General features: G+C 39.9%; 1 protein-coding gene across 1 annotated transcript; it reads left to right on the top strand.

Moving 5' to 3' along the window:
- The first annotated feature begins 9,623 nt into the window (after positions 1 to 9,623).
- On the top strand, positions 9,624 to 16,949 carry LOC104445720 (bZIP transcription factor TGA10). The gene is made up of 11 exons (XM_010059639.3): positions 9,624 to 10,277; positions 10,434 to 10,546; positions 11,158 to 11,231; positions 11,348 to 11,470; positions 11,697 to 11,768; positions 11,927 to 11,986; positions 12,103 to 12,180; positions 12,350 to 12,422; positions 12,584 to 12,855; positions 13,715 to 13,954; positions 16,441 to 16,949. Exons 1-11 carry the CDS (start codon positions 10,084 to 10,086, stop codon positions 16,588 to 16,590), a joined length of 1,449 nt encoding a protein of 482 aa, XP_010057941.1. The 5' UTR covers positions 9,624 to 10,083; the 3' UTR covers positions 16,591 to 16,949.
- The last annotated feature ends 2,083 nt before the right edge of the window (positions 16,950 to 19,032 follow it).

The following is a 19,032-nucleotide window of genomic DNA, read 5'->3' as shown; positions in this document are numbered from 1 at the left end:
GCCTCAAAAATTTGGTTGGAGTTCAATGCTAGGTGGCACATTGCCGTCAGTTTAAAAAAGTCAAGGGGCAAGTTGCAATAATTGAAATGTTGAGGGGTAAACTTGCAACAACCCCGAAAACACAGAGGGCGAAATGTAATTCTCCACTCGAAGAACATAGGATGTAACTAGAGGAAAATGTGGGCTTATTGTTGGGCTCTTAAGTCGAGATGCACGAGTCATAATGGGCCAAACCCATTACCATGCACAACCAAATGCTAATTAGACAAGCCCATAATTTTCATACATGAGTCAAATAATCACAAGATAGTCCTAAATATCTAAATTAGAAAAGATTAAAAAATTTCTACAAGAAGTTGGAATGTCAACATTATAATAGATACTTTCACTGATTATGAGCGTCATTCAGGGTATTGCGTTTGAAAAAGTTTAAAATAAAGTACATTGATATATTGTTAGTTGGATCGACGTCAATATTGTGGCAAGAGATTTTTTAACATATTTATTGATTTATAATGAGATGATGCACAAATTTTTCATCCTAAGTTAAATCAAATAATTTATAAGATGTTACACAAATAATAAGTTGATGAGACTCGAGAATCGAAAGCATCAAATTATAGTCATTTTCAACTTTAGCAAATTGTCATTTCCACCTCTTGGAAATTTGGGCACGACAACATTCGGGGACATTCTACCTTTGAAGAATTCTTGTTAAACGGTCAATACTGGATTAAACTAATAAGGCGAAGAAGAGGACATTTTGGAAACAAAAATGGCCTGAAAAGGAGAAGGAGCTACAGCATTGCCACGATGAATGAAAGTCTAAACTAATCAGAACCAAAACAAACTACTTTATTTCTGTTTGATGCTGCTTCCGACAGGAACGGCCCAATCTTCCTTGGCAACCGATGCCAAGTCAAAGGAGAAATCATGATCATGGAAGAATTTGATAGATCTATGATAACCGATCATTTCTTGCTAGAAAAGCATCTTGAGTAATCCGGTTCCACAGACAAAGCACGTGAAATTTTGTGCTAAGTGATTGACTTGTTTCTATGGTAGCATGAGTGGCTGGTGGGAGTAATCATTCGAATGAACTATCATCCAGAGTGGAGATCTATAGTTGTGATGAGAGGCTTGCGAAACAAAGGAGAGTTACTTCGTAACAAGATAAATTATTTAGATTTAGTAAATGGACGTTGAAATGTGGCTCGAGATGTATAACTAACTCGATTTGAAAGTCTTGAGCAAGATGAAAATTACTTTGGAGTGCGCGAGGACAAGTTTCAGACATCCTTAATTATGTGGCGAATGTCTGGATTGAATCACAAAAAAAATGAGTAGCTACTATAGGTCCCGAACTGACATTTTCAGACCGGAGGAGGATTGAACGTCAGGCCTTGGACTAGTTGGGCGTTTGACTCACCTAGACATGAGCAAAATTGGATTTCGGATGTCTGACTAAGACATGGTCAGACATCTGATATGGATGCCAAGAGAAGCTAGAATATCCAAATGTCCGTGTCTACTGTAAGCAGACGTCGGGGTGTGCGCCTAATTTGCACAGAACATCAAAGCAGTCAAGATGTGTGAATATGTGTGGTAAACTTCTATTAATTCTTTGATCAGAATTCATAAGACTTTTTGAGTTATGATCTAGGAAACACTTGAGCATCATGTATTTCAAATGATAGTAATCTCCTCTTATTAAGTCAGTAAAATATTTCGTTGATCTCTATTCACAATGTAATCATACCTTACTGAATTACATAAATCTTGTGCATCAATTTACTTTTGCATTTATTACTCACTTGGATTGTTTGATTTTGCCGTTTTGCATTGCAATGGAACTTCATGGAAAAAGATTTTGACACTTGCATCCAATTAATGCGTGCCAACCAATACATCCCACCACGCACAACTCGCGCGACCAAAGACGCACGTCTACATGCATTTGCCTACGATTCTCGCGGTCGGATCAGTCCATGGAGCTTTTAGCCCGATTAGCAGATTTAGCTTGCCCATCGTTTCGACCAACTCGTTCCTATCCGGCCCGTCGAGCCCGACAAGCACTTGGACAGGTTTGGGAAATAATTTATCTAGAAGGGAGCCCGCATTAGCTTGGCTAAGCCGGCCAAGCCCGACTCCATCTCACCCGAACTTTTTCTCCCTCTTTTCTTTTGTAGTTGCTTTTTTAATGAAACGAACGAGCTTGAAAAATACATTGTTAGCTTGCGATCGAGGCTTGGAGATAAACCCATTAAGAAGAAAAAATCTCTTCAGAAATTTTGACTAGATCTGTCCATTGATTACCTCTAGTTTCCATGACCCTCTTTTGGACCTGCTATTTTCTCCTTTCTAGCTGTAAGATCATGGAGATTGCAGACCTATCCAAATAGGGTCCCCACCCCCTAAAAAAAAAAATACATAATTTGAGCGCCCATTCTACGAAAAGAAAAGGGCCATTGCCAAACACGACATAGAAATCTCATCTCCATCCCGACCAAAGAAATTTAATGCACGCAACAAGGATCACTTTCAATGCCCGCTTTCATGAGTTTCACCCCCAATCTCTCTCTCCCTCCCGATTTGGCAACCATGGAAAACCCGGTTCATACTGATCATAAATGATAAGGGATGAAGATGTGATGTTTGTCTAATCAGTCCCCATCCCTCAATAGGTTCCTTCTCTAGCCTTTTGCTTTTAATTCTCAAGTCATTTGGGGCACGACCAAAACATGCCCGTTTAGGGCATAAAGATAGCCTACCTGAACTAGCCAGCAACTTGGTAAGAAATTGTGCATCAGAAAATGGAAACTCTCTCTCTCTCTCTCTCTCTCTCTCTCGCATTCCCTAGTTTTCCTCGGGGAGATTTCTCAGTTCCCCCGTGAAGGGGATGGGCTTTGGTCCTTTTCACAGAGAGGTGGAAATTGTGCCAACCTCATGTCATGAAGATTATGTTCGATTAAAGTCAAAGACAACTACATGTCGAGCTAAAAGCATGGATAGGAGGGATGTGTGGTGGGTTCACTCGAGTCATTGTCAGGTTATGATTTTCATGCCATTGCTCTAACATTGACATATTTCAGATAGCAGGTGACTATAGTCGTTTTTTCTTAACCACATAACTTGTCGTTAGGTCTAGCTCAAGTTTTCATTAAGACTTTTGTAATGTAGTATATTCTCAGCTTATCTGATTCGAGAGATCGATATTTATATCTCAATTTCTCTCTCTCTCTCTCTCTTTGTCTCTCACATTGTGCGGGCCTATGTTTACACATGTAAACGCATTTTACATCCCAAATTTATTGGAGATAAGTAGATCGGTGTCATTTAGCTTGATACTAGAGCTAGCTTTTCTTAATATGTAAACAAACGTGTTTCTCGTTTACTTCTCCAATGAAATAAACTATGAACTTGTGGAGGATTCATGAAGTCCAATTTGCTAATTTCATTTTTCTCTTGTTTCTTGTCCAAATAAACGCATAATGCATTTTACTTAACGAGCACAAATCCTTTAGTTAGATTCACAATCTCTTAAATATGCCAAAAAAGAAGAAAAGAAGAAGAAGCAGAAACGATGTGTTTTCATGCCTGATAAATTGCACAGACATATTACAACATTAAAGAGTCCAACCGTCCATAGGATGTCTGACTCTCCACCAATTCGATACGTCAGAATGAAAGCACGTACAAGATCCTGGTTCTGCAAATTTTCTGGGAATATTCCGGTTGAGATCGGTCTATAATATTGCGATAAACCATGAATAGAGTTTGCAAAATTTTCTATTTTTAGCAAGTGATATCAACAATCCTAGCCCGGGAGCACAAACTAATCAATCAACGAATCAGCTGAGGGAGAGGGCCGACCAAGTGCTCTCGAAATTTAAAGTCAACTAAATAAATAAAGTAAAACAACGAGGGGTTGGATCAAAAGGAAATTAGTGATAAAGAAAAAAAAGTCAGGAGCAGAGAAAGGTCTGTACGTTGAACCTGACTGCTTCGTTTGTTGCAAGGTCAATTTCTTGCAAGAAATCTAAATGGACAGGGCATAAATCAAATCCCTTGTTTCTAATTATATGCAGCGAGGGTGGTTATACGACCACGTATTGTGTGGATGATGAGACACTTGCTCTACTCCCACATCATATGTTCAACCTATCGACGCGAATATTTGCCTTCCGATTTCTCTCTCAAGATGACTCGATGATGTCGTTAACGAGAGAGAGAGAGAGAGAGAGATTAAAGATGTGGCTTGTGTTCCCATGAGAATTGCAGCTAAGTAGCTTAATTAGGATGTTGTCATTGATTCGGATAATCGCGGTATACAACTCTCGGCCTTTGTTTTTTGTCTTCTATTGTTTTGAGAGAACTCGAAAATCAAATGCTCTCGTAATTTTGATCTCGATGTCAGTTTTTTGGTAGTGGAAAACTGATATAACTCTATGGCAATATTGATAAGTGGTGATTAGGATAAAAAGTGACATTAGAAACGTGCTTTAGATGTTCCTTTCAACTGCTTGCATTTTTGAACAACATTCAATGCATCGTATTGAGTTTTATTGCTTATGCTCTTTCTTTAACCAAACGATTCGGTCTCTAGAACATTTGGGCAAAAATTGGCTGACCTAATCTGTCAATTTAGGCATCACTTCCCTTACTCACCCAAATAGAAAAATGAGAGAGAGAGATCTATCATCTAGCAGACCGGTTCATATAAAATATGAACTAGATGGCAACAATTTCTCTCTTTCTTAGACAACGTTTTTATTTCAGACGATTCTAAGTATACTTCGTAAGTACGAAGTAATATGAAGTATTCTACCATTATCATGGATCAGATAAAATACAGACCAAAACTCAAGTAAGGTTCCTCAAGAGATTTTTCGTAATAAATTATCTAGCAAAAATGCAAGAGGCTGATGACCAAAACCATAAAAAAGATTGTTGAATTATTTGTGGCATGTAAAAACCGGTTGACAGAGTTAATGAGGAAATGCATATTGATTAGTCCCATGTTTTCCGATTGAAATCTCAAAAGCGATCGGCAAGAAGTGTCTAAAATATATATATTTTTTGGCCGCCACAATAACTATAAACCTATATGTCTTGTTGAATTATTGTCCGAAGTCAACGCATGCTATGTCCCGTACCGCGTGTGAAATTCATTTTTCGGATGCGTAAAAATATAAATTCACGGGTCGGCCATCATCGGATCAGGGCAATCGCTTCTGAATCTGAAATTGTTAGGGTTTTTCATTCCGCCATCGTTATCTCTGTCAGGTTTCGAATAGTCCGCTCGGCCAATAGGAGTTGGTGGAAAAACCCTAGCTGCTGCTTGAATGGCATTAAGAAAACCTTAGTTAATCACCCAATAATCAAATAATATTACCTTAGCAGACGTGTTCTGATGTACCTAATCCAAATTCATTTGTTTTCTAGCCATTATTTTATCATGCACAATTGTCCTTCGGAAAAAGGAAAAAGGGCTGAAGTGGGATTCGGGAAGAAGGCAACTCGACTTCTATATTGAACTCAAATCCAGCTTCTATATATTATATGCAAGAGGACCTTCTCTTTTTTATTGCTTAATAAAGTATTATCTTATACCGAAAAAACTCCTTTGACAGGGAGTTGCTACATATAAAAGTACTTCCGAAGACAAATATACTAATACGTAAAATTGCGTGGCAAGTTATCTTGAGCGTTTAGTGTTCACTGATTTGACAAACACCAGTAGCCATATTAAAGGGAGAAATCTGTACACATGAATATACAATTATTAAGTAAAGCTCCAATTCTCATTAATGTGCACATCTGGTTAATTGGATTATAATGTTCTTTTTCCCCCTGTCCTTTGATAGGGAGTTGCTACATATAAAAGTACTTCCAAAGACAAATATACTAATACGTAAAATTGCGTGGCAAGTTATCTTGAGCGTTTAGTGTTCATTGATTTGACAAACACTAGTAGCCATATTAAAGGGAGAAATCTGTACACATGAACATACCATTATTAAGTAAAGCTTCAGTTCTCATTAATGCGCACATCTAGTTAATTGGATTATAATGTTCTTTTCCCCCTTGATATCTGCATTAGTGATGTAGTCCTTCGTCAAAGTTTGGATGTCGTCTCAGTCTTGCAGAGTTGTTGTGTCATTATATGGGGAAACTCTCATATATCGAGCTTGAGTCTTTGAGATTCCATTTTCACCTATATCGAGTATGTTCTCCTACCCATTTGCTGACCCAAGTTAAATTAAATTGGGAAAGATATGGTGCGGCGAATATATATAAATCCAGGCAGTGCAAGGTCAGAGAGAAAGAGAGAGCGACATAATCTATCGGTACGACTAGACAAGTACGCATGATGATTGGTGAACGACATATCTGAATGCATTGAACATGTCTTAGACACGAGGTTGTCAGAGAGTCTTCTGCACACCTGATGGGGAAGGTTTTTCGGCTTGTTTATCGATGGCAATCGGCATGAGGGAGGCCGAATAGATGGAAAAGGTAATTTTATATATCCTTTACAAGATTTAATGTGGTGCATATGCACAATCCGTGAATCTCAATAATTATAATGTCCAAACTCGTGACACGAGTCTCGGTTAATTTCTTTATGTTGTAATCTGAAAACGTTGCATGAATTATTTGGAAACAAAAAGCGAATTCTAATGGAATAAAAGTTATCTTGCACTATTTTAAGCGCAAGGGTTACATGAAACGAGATTAATTTCACTTGAGTGTAATAGCCTCATGTAAACTGATAGCACCGATTCACTCGAAAAATCAACTAGTATATATGTTTTGGACAAGGAATTCTCTCAAGTATAGGAAAACGACACAAATGATTCATAAACTTTGATTCAATATGCAGTGTCGTCCTTAAACTTTTAATTTATTTAATATTGATCTTGAACTTTAGTAACAGTTCGATTTAGTTCCTACATTATGTGAGAATGAAGCAAACAAAAGGATTTTGTTAAAAATTTACCAACAGTTCATGAATTAAATATTTACCAATAGTTTAAGAACATTAAACAAATAAAAAGTTCATGGTAACATTGCATGCGAGATGTAAATTCAAAAATCACATTGTACAAATAAAAAATCTAGGGACAATATTGTGCATTGACCAAATTTTATGGGCTATCTACATAAGGCTCCATTTATCTCGTTGAAAATGAGCGAGTTAGAAAACAATTTCTTAAAAATGATTGCACGTCTTATTTACGAAAATGAACGAACGGATCCATAATAAAATATTCATCATTAATTAATTATTTTAAATGATATAAGTGATCAATTTTGAAAATTTATATATATTTTCAAATCGCTTATTTTTCGTAAAAAACGGAGCCTTATTATTCATTTTATTTTAGTGTTGTTGGGAGGAGAAAACAGAGGGGCAAAACAATAAACAAATCGCGAGGATGGTGGGGGCTGGTCGAGGGGTGGGACCCAGGCCTCGGCTTCGTCGAATATTTTCTCACGATTCGACCGAACGACTTTACTTTTATAATTACAAAATTGGATTAAACTATGCTCCGTGGGGGCCACAGGCGGCAACTTCCCTGACCAATTCTGGAAGGGAATAGCGACACGTGTTTTGTATGGTCAACGTTCTAACCCAATAGACGGCCGCTTCTAACCTTGGCGTTCATTTACTTCATGAAAAATGTTCTCAATCAGGGAAAACTATGGTTTGCTTTCAACTGCCAGCACGCCCTCTTTTAAATCCAAACCGTTACCATCTTCAGTTTATGAGATTTTTTTTTCCAAACCCTAATCCCATTTTTAAGTCTTCGAACCGATTAGATTCAATGGTTCGGATGTATTTGACCGTGAACGAGTAATGATATTAAATATTGGAACAATTAATTTAGTTTTTTTTTTCTAAGGTTATCTAGTTAGGAAGAGGCTTGCGCATGGCTTGGATTTTTCATTTAGTCCATGATAGATTATGATAAATATTCACCTATTGGTCCTTTCAATCCCCGGATTATTTTATTTAAGTCATATCCAGGGGCTTCGTCCCTGATTTTATATACATTAGTGTGGAGGAAGCGTGTAATTTTCCTGATACGTTTTTTTGTTCCTTTTCTCTCAATTTTTTATATTAATTGACCTAAAACAATGCCTAAGTAATTGCTTTTGGGAAAGTGCAATTATGACTTTTTGGGGGTAGACTCGTCATCAACTCATTTTAAGCTATTGGAGGGAAAGCGCAATTATGACTTTTGATCCAACGACCATTTTCATATTTCTCCATCTTTGCTAATACCAATTCACATGCCTCTAAGTAAAATCTCACATTTAAAAGATCAAATTAGAACACATTTTAATATCCTACATGGAGTTGGGGTGGTTTAATCTCAAATTCGTTTCAAATATTTTGGATTGAAAATTCGAAATTTGAGAGGTACTTTTGGAAAGAAGATAACATCCTCGTAAAAAAAGATATAAGGGTTTTTTTTTTCTTTTTTAATACTAAGGAGTGCAAAGTGATTTGCAAGTAAATAACTCAGTATTATATAATAGAGATATGAAAGTGGTCATCAAGTGAAAATTAAGGTATGAGTATCATCTAATTTTCACTCTTTCAAAGAACTTTCGATAAATCAACTTTATGATCTCAAAGTTGTTTGCTCTGAAATTTGCTCCTAAAGACATGCAGGGATTCTAAGAACTTGTCCTCATGCCTTGTTTTTTTTTTTTTTTTTTTTTTTGGTGATCCGGGAAGCGCCGTGTCAGCCAGGTGGCTGGTGGCGTAAATTTGGGACGACCAGCAGAGACTCACCTCCCATGGGCCGCAGGTAAGTCGCACAAATGACAAGGTGGGGAGTTGCAAACCCAAGGCGACCCACCTCCCACGGGTTGTAGGTAAGTCGCGCAAATGACGAGGTGGGGAGTTTAACTCTGGCCTTGCGGGTGGCCAACGTACAACTCCACCATCTCTGCCACCAACGGGGTGGGTTCCCCATGCCTTGTTGAAGTACATATAAAGCATGAAATCGATTGGACATGAAGAGGGGAAAAAATTGATGTCATCCCGATGTGTCCTCCTGTCGAGGTCGCGAAGCTCATCATGTTCTTTCACGTCGCAAGTGAGAAATCAAGCCTAAGCATTAGGTCCGCGAAGCTCATCATGTTCTTTCAAGTCCCAAGTGAGAAATCAAGCCTAAACATTAGGTCCGAGAAGCATTGAGTGATTAGCTTTTTCTCCCCCCTAAATCCTGCTCTAACACGCCAAGAAACAAACCCAAAATTCCTGATGGAACATACAGCATCACTTCATCTTTAGTTCAGAGTCCACCTGTTGAAAACAAATAGGCATATGCATCCTATTTTTCACGCTGACAACGATAGAGATCATGACAGGTCCGGTATAGTAGGTAAAAACCCTTGGGGGCTGGCTCTTTGGCCTGCATGAGCGCGTGCCGATGGCAATTATCTGCATCCACCGGGCCCTTTTCGGTAATTCCAGGTGGTGGCATGATGAGAAGCTCGGACAAGGAACCAGGAGCGACTTGAAGGGAAGGGGAAACCCTGCTTTTTACAAGGTGCTTTTCCTCTTGTTTGACGAGGAAGCGTGGTTTCTCCCGGTCTTCTGTTGTATTTATTTTTAGAGAGAGAAAGAGAGAGGGGAACAGAAAGATAACCTCATCGACCGCCTTGTCTGAAAATTTTGTTTAAACAGAAGCTCTCGTCTGGAGAGAGTGTGATAACGCTTCAAAATAAAAAAGAGACTTTGTCTTTTGTTTCTTTGCATTCAATTCCTCCTCCTCCTTCTTCCTCTCTCTCTCTCTCTCTCTCTCTCTTCTCGCCTACAGATTATAACCGACTCTTGATTACAGAGGCCGAAAGGGAGGAGAAAATGATATTCAAAAGGGGTGAGAGAGAGGGAGGGATTAGCTCTCTTCGCCATTAATGGGTTTCTCTCAGGAAACTTTATCGTCACGGGGTCTTGGCGATGGAGAAAGATGATGTTACTGAGTTAGAGAGAGACAGCTAGCCGCAGAAAGAGCTCAGCTCGCACCCGAAAAGGAGCAAGTCCCTATACTTTTCTTGGCCATGGATGCCAATAAAGCCATCATCACCGGCCAGCACGCAAGTCAACTGGAGTATCCGCACCAGCATCAGCAGCACCACATACAGGATCACCGCCATCACCACTATCCTCATCATCAGCAGCAGCAGCAGCAGCAAGTACCTCACGGGATGATGCAATCATCACCCTCGTCCTCCATCACCGTGATTAATTGCTTGTAATTTCACTTGTCACTACCCCGCGAAGCATTTTCTCGCCCCGAGTGTCCTTTTGTATCCACCCTCGCATCAAGAAAGCTGAGATTTTTCGCGTTCTTGGTTCTGCGCAAGCGGTTTCATCGTTTTGGAGGTGAATATGTTTTTGTTGTTGGCAGAAGCAAGGACGGGGGTGGAGGAGGAGGAGGAGCTTATGACTTGGGCGAGCTGGATCAAGCCCTTTTTCTCTATCTCGATGGGCATGACCCCCAAAATGTTCAAGATCAAAAACGTGAGCTCTCTCTCTCTCTCTCTCTCTCTCTCTATCTGACAGAAACAGAAATTTTGAAGGGGTTTCTTTATTTTGCTTTCAATCATCTCATTCGCCGTCGCAGAATTTCATGATCGTATTCCCTTTTGGTTCACAAGAAAAGCATGCCATGCCCAAACGGATTGAATCTGATGGTACTTTTCCTTTGACCGAATCGTTACCAAAAAGAAGATCGAGAAAAGATCTCAACTCCACAAGAAAAAGAAAAGAAAAGAAAAGAAAATCAAAACCATTTCTTTTTCTTTAAAGGAAAAAAGCCCGTCTTGATTGCCAAATGGTTCATGTTAGTTTGTGAGTTGGGGTCCATCACCCGTAACAAATCCAAGATCATGAGTCAAGGGGTGACAAAGAACGGGCATGGGTTGTTGTGCTTTTCCGTGCTGTGATACTCCTGCTTCTTTTTCTGTTTGGCTTATCAGAGAGCTACCGAATGCATGAGGTCTCTCATTTTCTGGGTCATCCTTCAATGATTGTGTCCCTCTCTCTCTCTCTCTCTCACGAGTTACCAAGATATAAGGGGTAATGCTCGTCATCCTTGTCTGTGTAATTACATCTGTGCACTTGTGTTGCAGAGAATTCTGGGATGAGACCTCCAACTCTCAACATTTTCCCATCTCAGCCGATGCACGTCGACCCATTGCCAAAGGTAAACAGAAACCCACATATCGTATCTCATCAGAATACCACCTTGTGACCACTGCCACTGCCTACATCATCTTCTTGTCGAGCTGTTGATTTATAGATGGCATTTCGTTGAGACAGGTTAGCATGGGACTGGCCTTGCCGCAGGCAAGCGGTTCGAAGAGGCCGCCGGAGCCATCCATGGAGTTAGCCAACGCAAGAACCGAAGTTGCATCTGCTCCTACTGAACCACCTAAAACCAAGGTAGGACATGTATTCCATTCATAACGACCTTACACATACATAACCTCGCCCAACTCCTTGAATATACAAAGAGACGATACTATTGATTATAATCGAGGAAAAAATAGTACAGTTATTTGGGCTGAGTTGGAAATGAGGATAAACTATTCCTAATTCCGAATTATATATTAGTAATCGACTTGTTTTGTTAAAAAAATTGTGTAATGTGATCTTGTTGTGGGGGCAGCGTGAAGGGAACCGCAAAGGCGCGTCGTCCGCTTCTGAGCAACAAGAAGGTCCTAGAACTCCTGACCCTAAGGCATGTAAACGATTTTACTTTTTGTAGCACTAACATATTAATCTCCCTCTTATTTTAGATTCCTCGTATTCATAATTTGTGTCCCCCATTTGTTCATGGGTCTGACACGTATGTTGTACGTGGATGAATAATTTCATGAAGCTGTGTTTTGCATGCAGACCTTGAGAAGGCTCGCGCAGAATAGAGAGGCAGCGAGGAAGAGCAGGCTGAGGAAGAAGGTGACACGAACGAGATTATTAAAGGGTTCATTTCATGTGCTTTGAGTTAGAGAATCGAACAAAAGCTGTTGCTCAAGTTTGTTTCGTCTTTTGTTTATTTTTTGTCCGAATCTCAGGCGTACATTCAGCAACTGGAGTCAAGTAGGATGAAGCTCTCACAGCTGGAACAAGAACTGCAAAGAGCACGATCTCAAGTGAGAATTCTCATCACAAAAACGATCTTCCCCAGAAAAAGCACCTCATTTTTGTACTTCCTTTTTAACTCTCAGTGAAATATATAACGCCCATGATAAAAGAATGGGGGAAAAAGAAGAAGAAAAAAGAGACTGAGACTGATTGAGGAGCTTCCTTTTTGGTTATTAGGGCATATATGTCGGAGGAGGAGCAGTAGTAGGAGAACAAGGCCTCCCCGTGGGCATTAGCAACATCAGCACCGGTATTACGCTTGACTGCTTTCACCGATCTTACACCTAAGATAATGACCGAATTGTATTTTACTGGGCGTAGCTTGCGGTGTCTATACAAAATAAGTTTGCCTTGCAATTGTACTTCACTATATCATTTAGGCGTGCGGTTAATTTTTTTTTTTTGATGCAGATGCTGCGGTGTTCGACATGGAGTATACGAGGTGGCTCGAGGAACACCATCGTCTCATGTGCGAGCTCCGAGCGGCGGTGCAGGAGCATCTGCCGGAGAACGAGCTGCGGCTGTTCGTGGACAACACGCTGGCTCACTACAACGAGATGATGAACCTCAAGAGCATGGTGGCAAAATCGGACGTGTTTCATCTCGTCTCGGGAATGTGGAGGACCCCGGCTGAGCGGTGCTTCATGTGGATGGGCGATTTCCGTCCTTCCGAGCTCATCAAGGTATATTAATATTTTCCTCACTATGATTTAAGACTGGTGGGTCTGTTGCCATGGGCTTATGAGAAAATTGCACAATCAAGATTAGAATTTTCAAATCCCAAAATGTTCATCTCATCTGAAATAGGTCCTTTAGGGTTTACCATAAGAGGTCATTCAAAGTAACAGTTTTTCACTTTGATTACCGACCTTATATATATAGGTGTGTGTGTGTGTAATAGGCAAGTTTCTGGTCGATTTGATAAAATCTCAAACTATATTTACTGTTTCTTGGTTGGAAAATAGATTGGGTGTATAGTATAAAGTGTGGAGCTATTTATAGGAAGGTATGGGGAACACCGGTGCGTGGGGAGACATTTCATTTTGGGGGCAAAAAATTGGTGATCGCTAGAAAAAGATGCCCCTATATGAAGATAAGATAAATGACGAAAGGGGCTCGTGAACCTTTTTCTACCAAAGGGCCAAGTTAGGTTTTTATTCTCGTAAAGCGATGTCTCTTCCTACTAAGTAAGACTCGTTGCCTTTCGAAAGGGAAAGATAGAGAGCTGCAAATCTTGATCTCCGATATTGTCCGTCTATTCTCTAGTCTTCTCTTTGATGTCTACAAGCATTTTGTCTCATGTTCATCTTTTCCTTTGTCTTCAAGTACGTAACCCCCCCGAAGAAGAAGTAGAAAAGCCTAGAAGATGCCGATGCTGATGAATTTCTAAAACGTCCGAAGAAACACCCAAAGAATTTAAATAGATGCTCGGAGGATCTAAAAATGACATTTTTCACTGAAATTCCGGATGAGTCGATCAAGCATGTAGAGATGTGACTATAGTCCTAGAGTGATTTCATGTACCTACCTAATCGACTGCAGGTTGTACTAAACCACATCGAGCCCTTGACGGAGCAACAGATTCTAGGGATATGCGGGTTGCAACAGTCGACGCAGGGGGCCGAGGAGGCTCTGTCGCAAGGGCTTGAAGCCCTCAACCACTCGCTTTCGGAGACCATCGCTTCCGATTCACTGATCTCTCCTCCTAACATGGCCAACTACATGGGCCAGATGGCCGTCGCCATGAACAAGCTCTCTACCCTCGAAGGTTTTGTCAGACAGGTATGCCCTAATCGCGGTCCACCTTAATTAATTTGTCTGCACTTTGGTAGCTTCCATGTTCTCACCATGCATCTAATTAAAAAACGGTTGTCTAGCTAGGTTTTGCCTGATCCATCTTTCCTACCAACATATACTAAACTCTATTTCAAGAAAATGGATCTTATGCATTTTCAATCGTGATTTATTCTGCCCACCACATTAGGAAAAGAAAGAAAGTATTGAGTCTAGAGATTCATATTTCGAGTCATGTCATGCATTTCTATGGTGGTCCCTAGGGGAATAAGCATCGGAAAAGATATGGCTTCTGTTTTGGGATAGGAAACCAACCCCCAACTCTTTGAACCACTCCATGACCATCCCCTCTCTGGATGCTGGTTGGTTACAGCGTATCTTCCGCACTTTATATTTCCCTGTCTCTGCTCTAACGCATCAGATATCTGCCATATAATTCGACAGTGCGCAAGCCTCAAGAATCTTCTGCGAAATTAAAATATGCACGGCCTTTTGGTTGAGTCAATTATAGGAATAAGTTGTTGACAATCATTAGGTTTCATTAGTTCGGTGCGACGGGTATAGTCCTCCGCACGGTCGTGTCGAAAGTCTCTTCTCCTAGTTCCTTCCTCCCATCATTCTACTCGAGGACAACGTGGAAGAGAAGTTTTAACCCCATACAAAATCCACACGAAATCATTTAAATGGACCGACTAAATGACCGTCCAGACCGACGGGTCAAGTGCATGACGGGTGCTCTTGGAGTGGAGAAAAAAAGAAGTCGTATCTATTCTAGAAAGAACTAGATAAGTACATAATTCTTTGTGTGATATCTCCAACTTTTAAATTTGAAGAGGCATGCATTTCATTCGGGAAATACAAATCAATAAATGATGAGATAATATCGTCTTAAAGTGATAAAAATAGTATAATCCAATGTCTAAGAAATGAAATACCCTGCATGTGTAGCATAAGAAAGTATTTTATACGAGAACTATACTGTATATGATCGCGCATATCATCTGTTTCTTCTTCAAAGTGATAGTTACCGATGCACGTGACGCTCCACGTATTACTGAGGGCTAACCACGTGCATCCATGATCCGTGTCCCACGATTTCGCCCATGTCCATGCCCTCCATCCCCCGACATGATGTCACTCACGGTCGCAACCGTTTGACCCTGAAGACACAGAGACGACCAAATTTGCATTAACTGCCCTTTTTGACCCTTCTTCTCGAGACCGCCTTTGTCCACCTTCCTGCCCTAATTTTTCCAAACGAAGACGAAGATCCGAAGGCGCATACATTTTTTATCTAGTTTAATGCCCCTTCCCACCACCTTTATTTTCAATTTCTTTTAATCGTGGCCGTGTTTGGCTTCTGCGCATACGGGTCAATCACTCAGCCGTAAAAAAGATTTAGATGATCTTCTCTTTTTTTCTTCACCACACAAAATTTCTTCGAGCCGTCAATCGTAAGAAGAGTACACGAGATATCAATCAACTTGCTCGTCGACTTAAATTTCACGTGCAAACAGAGCGAAATTGCTTTCGACAACGGACGGGAGCCGTTGCCCCCCTTAATTTGCAGGGTGTAAGTTGGGATTCTCATGTAAATCAAAGACAATATTTTCAACGAGATATATGTTGATGTGATTTAGATCTTAGCCCCCTTAACTTAGGATTCAGCCAAACTTTCAACTCATGGTTAAGTCAGATTTTCTTCTCTAGTGACGATTTCTCACTCGATTAGGGAATCGCTTTGCTTTTTTTCCACCTCTTTGACTGAGCTCTTCGTGGGTGTCGTTGTCCTCGAGCCCTTTTGATGCTGTAACTCGTGGATGAAGTAGGGTTTTCTTTTAGAGATGCACGTTTCCACAGTTTGAATTTTTAGGAAGACTATGGTAAAGAAACTCGATTACTATAGGAAGAACGATAATCACGGTTTTAGGGAAGAACTCATGGACGTGGATGTGCTCTGTCCTTTTCATTAGTTGACCATTTTGTAGTTTAAACGGGGCCTAGAACGGACCCTTTGCGCACACATATTTCTAGAAGTCAAGCTGCATCATTCTATTGCTGTCATTCCAGCCACTATGATCTAAATTCTTTTCTGTTTTCTGTTCAAATTTTGACTAAAATGGTGGTGGTTTGCATGTCCTACAAGAATAATACTCCCGCACAATATTCCAACTCACCACCAACCGCTCTCTTGAGACTTCTTCTTACTTTGATGCATATGGCAATTAATATTCTAATTCTCCATTTGGATGGTAAGATCCATATTGTCAAAGATAGAGGGAAAATGCGATCCTTAAAGATTGGTCATAAACAGCGGAGATATGCAATTCGACCCAACTAGCCTATCATCTACAATGTTCATATCTTGTTTATCTTTTCATCTATTCAATTTATTTAGATTGGATGCATAATACAGCACGGATACATACTTTTCATCATTAATTCCTTATCAATACAAAAAATGATACTTACAGGCAGATAACTTGAGGCACCAGACACTTCACCGGATGCTTCAAATTCTTACAACTCGCCAAGCCGCAAGGTGTTTGATCGCGATCTCTGAGTACTTCTATCGCCTCCGAGCTCTCAGCTCCCTATGGTTGTCACGTCCGCGGCAAGAATGATGAAGACCTTTCACTGCCATATTTTAGTAGAGTCCCCTTTTTTTCTCTCATGCCACCAACCTCACCAAGTTATGCCTAGTCAGTAGTTACAACGATGTTTAAATACTTCCATTTGCGAAATAGATGTATACATAGAAGGTAGATAAATAGATTTGACTCCATGGAAAGGGAAATCAGCTTCATCCTCTGCATTTGCACTATCGCTACTTGAGGAAGGAAATTTGATGTGGCAATGATTTCGCTGCCATTGCTGACTAAAAGTGAAAAATCTAATAGAAAGGAGGTAGAAATTATAGGACATTGGTGGTTGTAGAAGAAATTGAATTTTGGCTAATTTTCTCGTTGCTTTGTCTGTTCTATTTATTTTGTGTGAACTAGAAAGATACTCCTTGGCATTGAGGAAGAATGCATGCAAGGTTAAAAGCATGTGGTCATATCGTGTTTGTGCGTTGTGACAATGCGCATGCTTGATGCTTCCTTGTGGTGATTATATAAGAAATAACACAAAATTCCCTAAAAATTGATTTAGTAAATGATACAATATGACTTCTTTGGATATTCATACAAATTTCTTTGTCCTACCAAGTCTGAGTTATGCCATCGGTTACGAAAATTGGACTAAGTCATCAGTCTTTTGGTTCTAGCCTAGACAAGCGATTCACCATGGATTTTAGAGGTCTAGGTACAAAATTCTTTCGTGGCGTGTCTAATTGGCCTTAAAAAGATTATTTGACCATGAATAATGAAGGCAGAGTCAACAGCTTCCATCTAAAACCATTATTCTATTTGACCCTCTAAATTATATTTATATAGGATCAAGGAGATACATCATTCAAATTAAATCCCTTTAAAACCATCTTGTTTAAGCAAGGAAAACAATAGATCTCTCAAAGAAGAAGAGATTGAGTAACGAGGCTTCCTGAGGGGAATTCAAACCAGACTTTTCTCCAGGATTTGGTAAAATTAGATCTCAAGAAGATGCATTATTCTACAGGATAAATTCAAACATCGCGCCAGATATCGAGGAAAACTTAGAATCGATGATTAGGTGATCTCAGCAAGCCGCTGGCAACTTAAAATGGACTGGTTCGGACAAATCATGCAACCAAAGATTCCATCATTAGGTGATGCAGCTGGTGGAGAAAAGGGCAGTTGTCTACATACAATATTTATGTGTAATATTCACATACAACATAGAAAGTCAAATGGACACTCATGGAAACGTGACAGCTCTACCTCTCCATTAATTTTCAATGGACAATTCATACAAGAGATGAAAGTTAATTTTCCTCATTTTAGTTATTTTTGGCTTGCTTGTGGGGTTTTCCTTGTCAAATATGACTTTAGAAAGGGCAAACCGAAAATTCAAACTAATAGGGAGAGGAAGATTGCATAAATATAAGATCCATCGATGTGCAAACCAGATTGAGACACGTAGAATTGATGGATGGAAAGCTTTACACGTGAAGTAAATCTATGGCAGAATACCATTTTAAAATGTCCAATCCAAAATTTTAAGTTGATTGGTGGAGGGATATTACATGAATACAAGATCTACTAAAATTCCACAGACAAGTGATATTAAATTATTTACCAGTGACATTCCTTGAGTGCTATATATTTTGTGGACTCTAAGGATCTCTCCCTATTGCTCATTTGGTTCAATATGCTTTCTTTTTATTGAAGTTTGAAAACGAACAAAAAAATTAGTCTAAAAAATTAAAATATTACAAAAAAAATATTGATATGAACTCATGTATCATTGTTGATACATTTTGAAAGATTATAGGTGTTAGTTTAGGTGTCATACAAAAGATAAGTTTCAAATGCTATAAGAGAGGAAAAGAAATTGACAATTGGGTAATAGAAAGCCCATCTACATCTAGTAGCAGTAAAGGCTGACTACAGTAGATCATCTCCCAGCAGCATCCTAGGAAAACTTGTGGATCCATGGTCGGCCCATTAACACACGGTCCTTTTGTCTAAGCCCAAGAGTCGACACCGTCCCTCGAGTCCGTCCGTATGCCGCCTCGCCAAGACGAAAACGTCGAAGTTTCACCGGAAACGAACGACGAAAGACAGCGACGAAGGGTTACCGTTAAATGAGATGACGACGGAGGCCAGCTCGAACAGTGACTTGGCTGCTGGAGCTTTGGACTGTTGCGTTTACTGTATGATTTACAAGCAGTTGGAAACACTGGGGATGAAGAATCTGTATTTTGTTACGTATGGGATTTCTGGAAGACAAATGTCTTCCTGCTTAAACATGTGGTTTTCTTCGCAAGAAATTGCATTGCATGTCGAAAAAGATTATTGAAGTTCCGCACGTAGGACGTCGAGTACCGAAAGGATGAAGTTCACTGTCATCAACAGGGGTAGGCGCATTTGATTTTCTCAAATGAAGTTGCAACCTCAAGTCATACGTATCACACCCCGCATCCA

The sequence above is a fragment of the Eucalyptus grandis genome, chromosome 1 (genome assembly GCF_016545825.1).
Source record: "Eucalyptus grandis isolate ANBG69807.140 chromosome 1, ASM1654582v1, whole genome shotgun sequence".
NCBI classification, from domain to species: domain Eukaryota; kingdom Viridiplantae; phylum Streptophyta; class Magnoliopsida; order Myrtales; family Myrtaceae; genus Eucalyptus; species Eucalyptus grandis.
The sequence above is the reverse complement of the archived record's forward strand: the minus strand, read 5'-3'. Positions and strand labels throughout refer to the sequence as shown.

What these genes read in the sequence shown, in the direction of transcription:
- LOC104445720 (XM_010059639.3), top strand. Translation starts at nt 10,084, where the DNA reads ATGGATGCCAATAAAGCCATCATCACCGGCCAGCACGCAAGTCAACTG. An exon ending in GTCCTTCCGAGCTCATCAAG is followed by an intron (nt 12,856 to 13,714) that starts GTATATTAATAT and finishes AATCGACTGCAG; the next exon opens with GTTGTACTAAACCACATCGA. An exon ending in TCGAAGGTTTTGTCAGACAG is followed by an intron (nt 13,955 to 16,440) that starts GTATGCCCTAAT and finishes TGATACTTACAG; the next exon opens with GCAGATAACTTGAGGCACCA.